Source organism: Pipistrellus hanaki (genome assembly GCF_964339955.1).
Source record: "Pipistrellus hanaki genome assembly, chromosome: 7".
NCBI lineage: Eukaryota > Metazoa > Chordata > Mammalia > Chiroptera > Vespertilionidae > Pipistrellus > Pipistrellus hanaki.
Genome location: NC_140509.1, coordinates 4482242 through 4495578, shown reverse-complemented (window position 1 = coordinate 4495578; position 13337 = coordinate 4482242). Strand labels below are relative to the sequence as shown.

Here is a 13337-nt window from a genome sequence, read left to right as displayed (position 1 = left end):
AGCCACAGGAAGCACAAACGCTTCATTCCTCCCACCCCCGTGTTCCTTCCACTCCCTCCCTGGCTCCAGTACAGGCGAGGGCTCCAGACCCTCCTCCCATCCCTGTCCTGTATCACCCCTGCGCTCCAGCCCTCAGCCTCGCTCCGGCCCTCTGCTGGGCGAGAAGGAAGAGGCTCCTGGGTGCTCACTGGCCTCACACACAGCACTCGGTAGCCCGCTTTGGCCGTGCCTCCTGCCCTCTTGTTCCCGCCAACCAAAAAATAAAGCACAGGCACAGAATTAATTTTTAAATTAATGCCTGAGCTTAGGTAGTGCTTTAGCAAATACCTAAAAGTGCTTTAGCAAAAGCTTCACATTATCTCCTGGGCCACATGTCTGACCTTCTCTCTAAAGGACACACATCCTCCCAGGCAGAAGCTCCCACTCAGCTCTCCCTCCAAACCAAAGACCCCTCTCAGAGCCCGGCCAGAAGCACAGCGGCCTCACTGGCTCTCCAGTCAGGAGGGAGGGCGGGCGCGCGGGCGGCAGGGAGGGAAGAGCCCTCAGATGCCCGTCCCTCCGCGTGGCTGCCGGCATGGCCCACGGACCCCGTTAGGAAGTGGGTAAGTTGGGGTGCCACTGTTCATCTTCGCTGCAGGAGTCCTTCATGGTGAGGTGACTTTCAGCGTGTGTACAGACCACTAAGACTTGGACAGAGGCTGGGCGGACAGAGCTAGTGACAGCCCGAGGAGCACTGCCCGCCGCAGACCACGCTCAGAAGTGACTTCCGTGGCCAACAGGTGCCCGTGACTGGCCTTTTAGGTAGGACTGTGTCTGCAAGGCCACGGGGCGGCGGGAGGGGGAGCGCTGGCATTAGCCACCTGGGATGTGGCTCTGACAGGAAGAACAGAGGCTATTTTTCAGGTCGGAGTGCTAACGCCTGCCACAGCTCCTCGCTCCTCCGCTCCACAAGCCTGCCTACTGCCCTGACCTCTGATCAGCAGTCCTCCCAGGCCCCCAGGCCTCCCCGAGATAAGAGCTCCTCCTAACTCCCACCAGATGCCTCTACCTCCCAGCTGCAAGGAGAAGGAAGAGAGAAGTGGGGGAGAGAGAGCGAAGGTCAGGTAAGGAAGAGGAAACCCCACCTACCTGCTGTGGTCAGAGCAGCCCCTCTAGCAAGGGTGCCCAACCCATCACCGCTCCCCTCAACAAGCTCACGCCCAGCCGCCCAGCCCCAAGGACACTCTGGTGAAATGGGGGGTGACAGACATACACTGGAGAGTTAGAGGGAGAGGAAGAGGCTGACCGTTAAGAGGAGGCTGCGGGTGGCTTTGTGGGAAAGGGGGTGTGATCTGGGAAGGCACTGCCGCCAGGGCAGATGCCTGGCACTTGAAGGTGTCACCTAGCCGACCAGTCTCTGGGCAGCACCTTGGGAGGTGGTCTATGCAGGAGGTATGGGGGCGGGGCCTGTGGAGGTTCCCAGGTGTAGGTCGTAGTGAGGGGCCGCAGTGAGGGGCCCGCAGTGAGGGGGCTGCAGTGAGGGGCCGCAGTGAGGGGCCCGCAGTGAGGGGGCTGCAGTGAGGGGCCGCAGTGAGGGGGCCGCAGTGAGGGCCCACAGTGAGGGGCCCGCAGTGAGGGGGCCGCAGTGAGGGGGCCGCAGTGAGGGCCCACAGTGAGGGGCCGCAGTGAGGGGGCCGCAGTGAGGGCCCGCAGTGAGGGGGCCGCAGTGAGGGGGCTGCAGTGAGGGGCCGCAGTGAGGGGGACGCAGTGAGGGGCCGCAGTGAGGGGGTCGCAGTGAGGAGGCTGCAGTGAGGGGCCGCAGTGAGGGGGCTGCAGTGAGGGGCTGCAGTGAGGGGGCCGCAGTGAGGGCCCACAGTGAGGGGCCCGCAGTGAGGGGGCTGCAGTGAGGGGCCACAGTGAGGGGGACGCAGTGAGGGGCCGCAGTGAGGGGGTCGCAGTGAGGAGGCTGCAGTGAGGGGCCCGCAGTGAGGGGGCTGCAGTGAGGGGCCGCAGTGAGGGGGCCGCAGTGAGGGCCCACAGTGAAGGGCCCGCAGTGAGGGGCCGCAGTGAGGGGGCCGCAGTGAGGGGCCGCAGTGAGGGGTTGCAGTGAGGGGGCACAGTGAGGGGGCGCAGTGAGGGGGCCGCAGAGAGGGCCCCGCAGTGAGGGGCCGCAGTGAGGGCCTGCAGTGAGGGGGCCGCAGTGAGGGGGCCGCAGTGAGGGGCTGCCGTGAGGGGGCCACAGTGAGGGCCCGCAGTGAGGGGGCCGCAGTGAGGGGCCCGCAGTGAGGGGGCCGCAGTGAGGGGCCGCAGTGAGGGGGCCGCAGTGAGGGGGCCGCAGTGAGGGGGCCGCAGTGAGGGGTTGCAGTGAGGGGGCCGCAGTGAGGGGGCCGCAGTGAGGGGCTGCAGTGAGGGGGCCACAGTGAGGGGCCGCAGTGAGGGGGCCGCAGTGAGGCGGCCGCAGTGAGGGGCCCGCAGTGAGGGGGCCACAGTGAGGGGGCCGCAGTGAGGGGGCCGCAGTGAGGGGCTGCAGTGAGGGGCCCGCAGTGAGGGGCCCGCAGTGAGGGGGCCGCAGTGAGGGGGCCGCAGTGAGGGGCCGCAGTGAGGGGCCGCAGTGAGGGGCCCACAGTGAGGGGCCGCAGTGAGGGGGGTGCAGTGAGGGGCCCGCAGTGAGGGCCCGCAGTGAGGGGGCCGCAGTGAGGGGCCCACAGTGAGGGGGGCGCAGTGAGGGGCTGCAGTGAGGGGAGCCACAGTGAGGGGGGCCGCAGTGAGGGGCTGCAGTGAGGGCCTGCAGTGAGGGGGCACAGTGAGGGGTCGCAGTGAGGGGCCCGCAGTGAAGGGGCCGCAGTGAGGGGCCCGCAGTGAGGGGGCCGCAGTGAGGGGGGCGCAGTGAGGGGGGCGCAGTGAGGGGGGCGCAGTGAGGGGGGCACAGTGAGGGGGGCGCAGTGAGGGGGCCGCAGTGAGGGGAAGGCTGTGGAGAGTCGGAGGGGAGTGGGCTTCAGGAGTGACCAACCTGCAGTGGTCCGGAGTCACCTCCCCCTGTGTCCTCCGCCCGTGATCAAAGAGCAACCAGGAGAACTACCTGATGAGGAGCTGCAGGGGGAGAGAGTGGGGTCATGGGGTCAGGAGCCTGGGGGGTGGGAAGCCTGGCCAGCGGAGCAGGAGGAAGAGCGTGGCGGGAAACTGAGCAGACTTTGGGGAGAGCAAAGGGGCAAGAGTGCAGGAGGGAGGTCCTAAAGCTGGCTGGTGAGAAGAGGGAGGGCAGCAGAGAGGTGGAGAGCTAGTCAGGTGCGAGGGCCAGAGGCGGCTGGACTTAAACCCCGAGGGTGGAGAGCTTACAGGGTGGGAGGGTTCACGTTCTGAAGAGCCAGGAGGACTCTGCAGGAGCTGCCCAGGAGTCAGGAAAACGGAGGAGCCAAGAGAACAGAGGATGGAGACCTAGGGCCCCATCCAGAGCCCGGGGGAACCAGCAGCCATGCGCCCTGTGCTCTGTCCTAGTGAAACGCAGCATCTAGGCTAGCCACGCCAAGAAGAGCTCCAAGGAGGCTGAACTCCGGCCTGGACAGGAGCGGGCCCAGGAGGGCGGGGCCTCCAGGAGCTGGGAGTGGTCTGGGGCGGAGAGTGAGGGTCTCGCAGGTCCTGAGACACAGACAGAAGTGGGATAGACAGGGCAGGAAGGCACAGGGGGTGGGATGACACGGCCAGGAGTGACAAAGGCACAGACGATGGGATGAAGATGGGGTCACTGAGGGGCTGCTGGGGCAGCCAGTGGACACATGGAGGACAATGGGAGAGACAGACGTCAATGGGGCTGGGGTGCCGGTGCAGTGAGAGCACGAAGGACCGTGGGATGGATGGGGATGGGACACGGAGAAGATAAATGACATTGTAATTTCCACCTGAGCGTCGAGCAGCCTCTTCTTGGGCTCGGGCAGTGGCTCAGCCATGGTGGGGTGGTCCCGGCGCAGCTCCTCCTCCACCAGCATCAGCCTGAAGGGACGGGCTTCAGTGGGGTTAGTGGCGGGCACTAACTGCCCAGGGAACTCCTGACCCGGGCACCATGCAGCTCTCGGGCACCCTCCTCCCCTGCCTCAGAACCCCTCCATTGTCTGTTACTCACCCTCCGCCAGGGACCCTCTCGTCCCCCTAAGGACAGCTTTCGGAGTGTCTACCATCCACATCCCCAGGCCGTCTGCTCCCATCCAGGGCAGCGCCCTCCCTGACCCCTGTGGCTGAAGATCTGGCTCTCATGTCCCCCATTCCACCTCCTGGGTAGCCCCCGATGCCCCTCACCCCAGAGGTCCCCTACAATCATCATTATCCCAGCATCCCTCTGCCTTTGGTAGAGATCCTCAAGGTGATTTCTGATAGTGGGCAGCAATCAGAGCAGTCGTTTTCAAAACAGTTTCCAATGAAGTCTTGTTCTTCTAATTAATGTTACTCAAAAACACTTTAAGAATGAATAAAAAAGGAGCTGGCGCTGAAGGGAGTAAGGCCAGGGTGCCCCCAGTTCTCAGGATAACTGAGCCCCATGCTCAGACACCTCTGTGAGATGGAGCCCAGGGCTCCTGGAGCAGCTGAGAACGTGCAGACTTCATAAAAGAAGGTGTTCCTCTTCCACTGGACACCCTTCCAGGCCGGGGCCCAGGAGGGCCTGTCAGAGCTGCTCTGGACAAGGACCCCTGACTGGTTTGAGGTGACTATCATGGCCTGGGTGGGAAGGAACAGTGGTGGGCGGACGGTCACAGGCACATTTCCCAAAAGTGTCAGAAGTTACTCCATTGGGGTGGGTAAGGGTAGGGTGGGCTTTCCTCCGTGTCTGCAGTTGGGTCTGGGGGCTCTCTGCAACCTCAGGTCTCCCTTGCTACCCCTCCCCGGGCCGCCCCTCACCTGCCAATGATGCTCTTGATCTGCGAATCCTTCTCCACCTGCTGCTGCCTTAGCCTCTTCTCGCTCTGCTCCAGGCGGGCCTGATACTGCATCAGGATTTTGCTGGTCTGTTCTTCCTGGGACAGCAGCCTCCGCTCATACTCTTCCAGCTTCCGGTTGGACATGTGCAGCCGCTCCTTCAGGGAGTGGATCTCCTCCTCGTACTCCTTCACCTGCCCGCCGGGCACATGACCCCGCACTGTGAGGGGCGCCCTGCCCTCACCCCACCACCCTGCCCAGCCCTGCCTGCCAGGAACAGCTGTGCCAGGTTGAGGCTGACATCCCCACCACCTCCTCCAGCCCTCCCTGCCATTGATCCCACTTTTTTGAAGGCCCCACCATACTGAAGACCCCTCACCATGGAGCATGGCCACGGACTCCCACACCAGAGAGGTATATACATGTCCTCACATGTGTACCTGCACATGTGAGGCCCACTCAGAACCTAAACAGACTCAGACACACCCTGAATTTAAAGCTAAGGGGACTCCTCAGCCTGGGAAGAGCAGGAAGGAGGGACAGGCTGGGGAGAGGCAGGCTGCATCCTGGGGCAGAGTGTCTGGGCTGCAGAGGAGTCCCGGCTGAGAAGTTACAAATGCCTCTCTGTTGGCAGTGAAGTGGGATTCCGAGGCTGGAAGGCTCAGAAGTCATTCTCTCTGCCCTGCTGGCTCTCAAGTCTGGAGCTGTGCTGTCCAGTACAGTAACCACTAAAAATTAAAACTTCATTTCCGCAACTGCGCCAGCCATGGCCCGTGGCCACCAGATTGGACAGAGGAGACCACAGAACATTTCCACCGCCACGGAAAACCTCCTGGACGGTTCCAATACAGAGCCTTCCTCAAGACTGCTCACCGGAACCGCCAGCAGAACACTGATCTGAGAGGGTCTTCCGTCCGCTGCGGACACACTCACAGCCAGGCGTCCTGGGGAAGGAGGCATGCTACCCGGCCGGCCGGCAGGGCTCATTCTCTCCCGGGCTTGCTAACCAAGTCCATCTCGGTCGGTCTCAATATTTCCTACATCCAACACCAATTCCCCTGAGAAACTTCTCTACTGCCCCAGTTGCAGCCATACGCTCTCTACCTATACCCTAACCCTGCCGCCACGCTGTCCTTCAAGGTTCCTGGAGCAGTGGCTTCACCAGGGAATGTGCCGCTAAGCTACTGTGTGCCCAGAGCTCTTGCTGTCCTTTGCTCTGGGCCACCACCCGCTGGGAGTCTGGATGGTCTTTTCACACACAGGCAAGTGCACTACTTACAGCACAACCCTCTGTCACCTCTGCCGGGCTGTGACTGGGCAAAGCGGGCCGCTTACAGTGCACCTCAGCCCCGCTACCCCGCCCAGCGGGTCAGCTCGCTGCTAGTGAAGTGATTCCCACTCCTGAGCAGTCACAGGAGCCCCGACGGTGTTCTCCCTGAGCTCAGCATGGGGGGCCGCCTTCCACAGAGCCCGTTTCTCCCCAGACGGGCCGTGCTGTGGACAACCCACAATCAGAGTTGGAACTGAATTCTCAACAGACTGGTTCTATGTGGTCTCCCCTTATGGACTGAAGGCTTCTCAAGACGGGGGGTCAAGTGTTTCTCTTTTTCCCACCATAACCACCTGATCCTGGCTGCTTCCCTCGGCAATGACAAGGGCAGGGCAGGGAGGGCTTGGGGCTGGTGGGGCTGGCGTACCCTGTCCAGCCGGCTCTCATCCATCGACTTGGAGTACTCCTTGAGCTTGTACTCCTCCCGCTCGATGTGGGCACTCTCGATGTCGGCCGACAGGTGGGGCATGTTGGAGACCCAGGCCACCGTCCGCTCAGAGGCTGGCATTGTGGGGTTCAGTGTGGATGGCGTCTGTGAGTGCTGGGACCGGGCAGGTGGGGGCAGAGAGGGAAGGTGGGAGAAGGCAGGGGCATTCAGAGTGAGCACGGCCAGATGGGCCTCGCCCTGTTCCCCGCTCCAGCTCTGACCACCGGGAGGGCTAGGCGAGTTCGCTATCGCGCCTCCCGAGTGCGAGCTCCCTGCACAGGGACCTCTGCCTGCTGTTCGCTGCCCCATCAGCGCCCAGAGCAGCACTGAGGTGACTCCACAGCTCACGGAGGGCACTCGCACACACTGTGTAACGAGCGGAAGGAGGTGAGAAAATTGTCAGTTCAGACCACAAACTCTAATCTACCCCTACCTCCCAACCCGTCTCCTTCTGCCCTCCCTGCCTTCCTCCCGGCCTCACCTACCTGCTTGGTGATGGAGGGCTTGAGCCCCCCACCCCCTCCGCCACCGCTGCCCCCGCTGCCCCCAATGCTGCCCTCCTTGCTGAGGCTCTGTTGCCGGGGACGGGCAGGGCCGTAACTGGGCTCCGGCGACTGCAATAGATTCCCGCTGGACGGCCGGGGCTTCTGGGCGGCGCTGACTGTCAACTGCTGGGACTTGCCCCTCTGCAGTGGAGGCGGCTGGCCCCCACCCCCGCCGCCGCCCCCGCCGCTCCCCCCTCCAGGCCCCGAGGGGGCGGGCCTCTGGGGACCGATGGTGATCTGGGGCGGGGACAGCATGTGCTGCAGGTTGTCCTGTAGGGAGAGCTGCCGGCGGGTGAAGTCAGTACCAGAGGGTCCGAACTCGTCACTGTAGCTGTGACTGTGGAGGATGGAAGCGGCAGGGGGCTTGGGGACCCCCGAGGAGAGGTCCTCGCTCTTGCTATAGCCGTGGAACGGGGCGAAGGTGTCCCCCGGGGGCTCTCCCCCTCGGTGGTGGTGGTGGTGGTGGTGGTGGTGATGGGAGGAAGGCGGGCCGTGGCCACCGCCCCCTCCGTGGCCCCCTGGGGGGCCTGGCCCATCAGCAGCCATGTGGAAGAGAGGGTTCTGGAAGGAGAGGGGGATGCGCAGTTGCTGGGCGGGAACGCCGTCCGTGGTGACACCCATCTGGCTGAGGCGCATGCCGGCCGCGGTGATGGACGAGCCGCTCCCCTGGGAGAGGCGGCCGGCGGGTGCGGGCCGCAGCCCCAGGGCGGCGGTGAGCGAGGCCTGGCTGGAGTGCAGCAGGTCCCCGACGGCGGCCAGGTTGGACACGCTGCTGCTGTTGAGGCGGCCCGCGGGCCCGTCCCCCTGCAGATCCAGCATGGAGACGCTCTTGTTGACACTCAGCATCTTCTGCTCCGGCTCTGTGATGTCCGAGCTGCTCGTGCAGTACGCTGGCGAGGACCGGGCCAGGGGTGGGCGGCTCACGTAGAACAGGTCTTTCCCCCCGCCGGGCGGCGGCGGGGGCGGCTTCTCCTTGGTTGGGGAGGGGAGGCGAGCCATGTCCATGGAGCTGTCGGAAGGGAAGGGGCACACAGCAGGAGTGAGGCCAAGGTGGCTGGCAATGAAGCCGGCTGTGGTCTGGCACAGGCTCGAGGTGAAAAGTGGGACCTTCCAGGGAAGGGCTAAGAGCTGGCAGCCACAGCTCTGGGAGGAAGGCAGGGAGGATGGGAGGGGGATGTGGGGAAGGGCAAGAAAAGGACAAGACCTCTGCCGGGAGGGAGGGAGGGCGAGAGGAGGGGAGCTGGGGGCAGCAAGTGGAGGGATGAGGGGCAGGTCTGGGCAGATGTGGAGGAGATGAGGTGCATGGAGGAGGAGAGGAGCATAGGAAGGTGGAGGCCACTGGAGTGGGAGGCAGGAGAGGAGGGGGGGAGGGGAGAGCCCCTCACCTGTTGAGGCCTCGCGCCATGAAGGACTGAAGGTCGATGGAGCTGGAGAGAGATGGAAAGAGGGGGGAGCAGACAGGGAAGGAGAGAGGTGGGGATATGGCACGGATGTGGCGTCATGGAGGGAGAGGCAGGCAAGGAATGAGCAGGGTGGCCATCACCATGAGCAGCCGCTAGGCGAGCGCCACCCTTCGGAGCGGGGGCTCGGGAGGCCCCAGGGCCAGGTGTGACTCCCCAGCCCTGGTTGTGGTGAGGTCTGTAGGGCTGGTGGGGGCTGGGCCAGTGCTTCTTTCCAGCACGCACAGAGGTATTTTGGATCGGCAGCCTGGACGCCACATGGCTGATCCGACACGCACTGCTGGACCTCAGCTCAGGGGCGGGCACAGGCGCAGGACAGAGCAGGTCAGCGCTGCAGTGGACTCAGGGCCGGCTCACTCCCCTGGCCCCAGGGCCTGCTCCGCCTGACACCTGCTGCTCTTCCTCTCTAGCCCCACAGGCGCACATGGAGCCCAGTGAATGTATTGGAACAGAATGGTGGGGGTCCCGGGTCCCAGGTGTGGGGTCCCGCGGTGCTCACCTGTTGAGGTCCCGCATCATGTAGCCCTGCATCTCGGCCGACGGGCCCCGCAGCACCACGGGCTGAGGCCGCGGCCGCTCACTCTGGCGGCTCGGCTGCCTTTGGATATTGGGGTTCCGCAGAGCTGTGCTGATGTCATTGAGGAGCCGGGGCAGTGGGCCCAGCTTCAGGAGGGCTTCCTGCAAGGGGAAGGCTGTTACCTGGGGGCCTCAGGGGGAGGGGGTGCTGGGGCAGGCGGGGGGACATGCTATGCAGGGGAGGGATCCCGGGCACAGGAGCCTGTGCAGACAGCGGGACAGGGCAGGGGGCGTCCGCTGACCTTGCTGAGCTGGGGCAGCACCTCCCAGAGCAGGGCATGCAGTGTGGAGAGCTCGCGGCCCAAGTCGATGTAGCCCTCAAAGCTGCTGCTGTTGGTCAGCGTGTCCAGGTTGGAGATCTCATACAGGAACTGCTGCATGGAGCCCCACTCCAGCTCCAGGAACTCGTTCATGAACCCCAGAAATTCCTCCTTTGAGGTAAACCTGCCGAGGCATCCAGGCGGAGGTCACACACCCCGAAGGCCGCTCGCCCCCCGTGTCTCAGGCCACCGGCATGCAGGACACCCTTGCTGCCACCCAGCCCGAACCCTCCTCACTTGGAAAAGTTGGCCAGGTTCTGGATGACCTTGGCGATGAGGGTGAGGGTTCGTGAGGTCTGCTCATCCGGATACTCCTGCATGAGCCCGAAGAGGCTGGGCGACATGATGGCTGGGCAGAGGAAGCGCAGGAAGAGCGAGGCGCTGATCAGCCGGTCAGCGATGTCCTCCCGACCCCGCTCTGCGCAGCGCAGTCGCCAAGACGCAAACACCTCCTTCAGCTCCCTCGGGAACACGCTGGGGGGAAGGGGTGGGGAGACAGAGAGAAAGAGAAAGAAAGAGAGAGACCAGGACTGAGCCCCAGAGACCCTCAGCTTCCAGGGAACATGCCGAGGAGGTGGCAGGAGGTGGGGTGTGGAAACAGGTGAGAGACAGGCAGGGAGGGACCGCAGCGAGAAGACGGGTGGCTGCTGGGAGCAGAGGGTATGCAGAGGGGACAGACGGATCGGGGAGAGAAACGGAGGGGCAGAAAAGGCGAGGGGAGAGAGACACGTGGGAGACAGGGGTCATGTGAGAGAGACGAGCAGAGAAGAAAAACAGACACCAGGGAGAGACAGAGATGGGAGAGAGATGGAGGGTCACTTGAGGTACAGGGAGCTCGGACCCCCCAACTCTTCTGAATTCCAGGGGAATGAGGCATGGTCCCAGTCCCTGCCATGGCTCAGCTCACTGCCCGACTCCTGCTCATGCTCCACTCTAATGCCCCACTAACACCTTCAACTCTGCTGCTGGCTGGTAAAGCAGGGCTCACCATCACTCCCCACCTCTGACTCGCCTCCGACTTCCACGGTTCTCAGTGAGACCACAGGTCTCCCGAAGACCAGCCTCCTTTCCAATCGCTGACAACGGCTGCTGATCCTTTCCTCAAGGGTCTCTCCCGCAGCCTTCTCCACTATCCTGCTGCTCCCCCTCGAGGTCTGATCCCCATGCCTGACCGGTCAACTCTAGCCCCAACCACTCTGGACTTCCTTCTTCCTGCTCCAGGCTCCCCCACCCCCACTCTCCTACTTCTCGGCCACCATACTTCTTGGCACCAGCACCATTAACGGCATCCATGGCCTACAACACCCCATCGCCTACAACACCCCATCGCCTACAAATGACCTCAAACTCCTTAACCTGGTAGCCAAGGCCTTCCAGATTCTAGTTCCAATCCCTCTGTCCAGACACCTGTCCCACCACTCTCCATTAGTTGCCACGTGCTCTACCAAACTGTGCCAACTGCTGTCTCCTGGAGGCTCCTGGGCCTGCCCACCAGGCACACACCTTTGTCCACAGCCCCTCCTGAAGAGTCTTCTTTTCCCTACCAGATCCAATCATCAGAACTTGACCCACTTTCCAAAGCCCAGCCCCGGGGGCACCCCCTCTATGAATCCTTCCCTGCTTCACCTCCAAGCCCTGCCTTCCTGACCTTGTATTGCTCGGGGGGACCCTCACTTGGCACTTAGCACAGCCTACAGCTGTTCTGCAGCTCTTATGCATCTCCTCTGCCCCTACTCCACCCCGGGGTCCTCTGAAGGCAGGGCCAGGCCTCACTGCTCTGCCTGCTTTTACAGCACCCAGCCTGCTGTTTGCCCGTAACTGGTCCTCAGTCCTCTCTGAGGATGGACAGATGGATGAACAAATGGACACACAGCTCCCCGCCCCCCCAACCCAGCGTTCCCAGTCTCACCAATGGGAGTTGACCACCTTGCACAGGGCCAACTCACAGCACATCCGCAGGTTGGCCTGGTGCTCTGCCAGACTGGACGCCGTGCACTTGATGGGGTCCACCTCGCAGTTCTCCTCAGACTCGTACAGAGCTCGGATAAATTCCCCTGGGGAGCACAACGGGGTCACACTCCGGGGCAGGGGCAGGGGTTGCTGGGTGGGGGATCTCAGAACCCGGCGGTTGGATGCTGGCACCCAGAAACTCTGGGTTCAGAGGCATCAAGCCTGAGGAAGGGTGGACTTGGGTCTGGAGTAGCCAGGTTTAGGGCTGGGTGGACATCTGGTGGGGTTAGGAAGCAGAGACCTGAGGGTGGGCCGTACCAATGGCATCCTTGAGGTATTTCTGACCAATCAGTCGCATGTACTCTTCTATGGCTTTAGTGGCGAGCGTGTTCTCGCGGAATATGAGGTGCTCCCGTTCCATGAACCTGTCCACCTCAGACATGGCCATGTCTGAAAGAAAGTCCTGGGGCCGGGAAAAGCCAAGGGTCAGCCTCCGTGCGCCAGCCTCCCGAAGACAGAGGAGCCCGTCCCAGGTCACCTTGTCCCGCCGGCGCAGCACTCACCTTGGCCTTGCCCGTGCTCTGCAGGATGTGAACCAGGGCGCTGGCGACCTCCTCCTTGCCCTTGACATTCAGGGCGGGCTCCAGGACCGCACACAGCATGCGATAGTGGTTGGTAACGTACTCTGCGAACTCCTTGTACAGCTCCATGGGCAGGATGCTCATTGTCTGGTAACGTGCTTTCAGCCGCACCGCCGGGCAGCCTCCTTTGCCCTTGCCCCCTGACCCGCCCCCCGAACCCCCACCCCCTCCTGAGCCCCCCATGCCCCCAGAGCCCCCACTGCCAGTGGGCAGGGCCACGGGGTACCACTGCTCTGTGAAGTGGCGCCCGGCCAGGGTGGCCACGGGCACAGTCACCAGGCCCACGTAGCCCGCCTTGTCCTTCTTGCGCTTTTTGTCTGAGTCGCGGTACAGGTGCAGCCGCAGGGCGCGGACCGCAGGCAGGTTGTTAAACTCGAAGTGCTCGCCCCAGAAGACGGTGTCCCCCGACGCCGAGCGCGGCTTGGAGGTGGTGCGGGCGTACAGCATGTCGTCCAGGCACAGCTCGCAGTAGTACCGCTTCTTGGGGGGCAGCTCCCGGGCCTCTATGATCCACAGCTTCAACACGTTGTCCACCCGGCGGCTGTTGTCCTGGCAAGGTGGGGTGGGCATGGCGGATAAAGGGGAAGGGACAGGGGACAGAGACACGGAAGAGGAGACACAGTGAGGCAGTGAGAGGGAATCTGTGTGCGGCAGTAGTCAGAGCTCATGTGCACTTGAACCTGCAAAGGGGCCTTATTTGGAGCAGGGTCCTTGCAGATATGCCCACTGAGAAGCGTCGCACGGGTTAGCCTGGGCCCCAGACCCCGGGCCGGCGTCCGCATGGAGAGAGCTGTGGGAACCAGAGACACACAGAGGGGAGATGGCCATGGGAGGTCAGTGGCAGCAGAAACTGGACAGATGCAGGGGCCACCGGTGAGCAGAGCTCGGAAGAGACCGGGAAGGATTCCTTCTAGAGCTCCAGAGGGAGCAAGGCCCTGCCAACACCTTGACTTTGGATTTTTAGCCTCCTGAACTGTGAGAGAATAAAGTTCGGTTGTTTTAAGCGGCCCACGTGTGGTAACTTGTCACAGCAGACCTAAGAAATGGCATCAGTATCGGGAAAGATTTTAAAAGCTAGAATAATAAGCCAGAAACATTAATTTAAAGGGGAGAACTGGCAAGTCCTTCAAAGACAATCAGAACTTATTTTTTAAACAATAAAAGAAGTGCTTAAGTACAAGATGGGGGAGGCAACACAGCTGGT

General features: G+C 62.8%; 1 protein-coding gene across 14 annotated transcripts in view; it reads right to left on the bottom strand.

Annotated features, from left to right (window-relative positions):
- SYNGAP1 (synaptic Ras GTPase activating protein 1) overlaps positions 1-13337 on the bottom strand; it is a 32789-nt gene that overhangs the window by 2656 nt on the left and 16796 nt on the right. For 3 of the 14 annotated variants that reach the window (XR_014795647.1, XM_084891023.1, XM_084891017.1), the window contains exons 8-18: positions 12056-12682; positions 11811-11955; positions 11452-11596; positions 9780-10016; positions 9465-9666; positions 9146-9324; positions 8572-8613; positions 7127-8195; positions 6582-6755; positions 4867-5078; positions 3876-3966 (exon numbers count right to left, since the gene is read on the bottom strand). Coding sequence is in view for 8 of the 14 variants with exons in the window: in XM_084891023.1 (XP_084747149.1) it covers positions 3876-3966; positions 4867-5078; positions 6582-6755; positions 7127-8195; positions 8572-8613; positions 9146-9324; positions 9465-9666; positions 9780-10016; positions 11452-11596; positions 11811-11955; positions 12056-12682 (3123 nt within the window). In the remaining 6 variants the exon portion in view is untranslated. Of the gene's footprint in view, positions 1-2989; positions 3070-3873; positions 3980-4866; positions 5079-6581; positions 6756-7126; positions 8196-8571; positions 8614-9145; positions 9325-9464; positions 9667-9779; positions 10017-11451; positions 11597-11810; positions 11956-12055; positions 12683-13337 lie in introns of all 14 variants that reach the window. The other 11 variants (XR_014795642.1, XR_014795643.1, XR_014795645.1 and 8 more) reach the window with 8 other exon arrangements.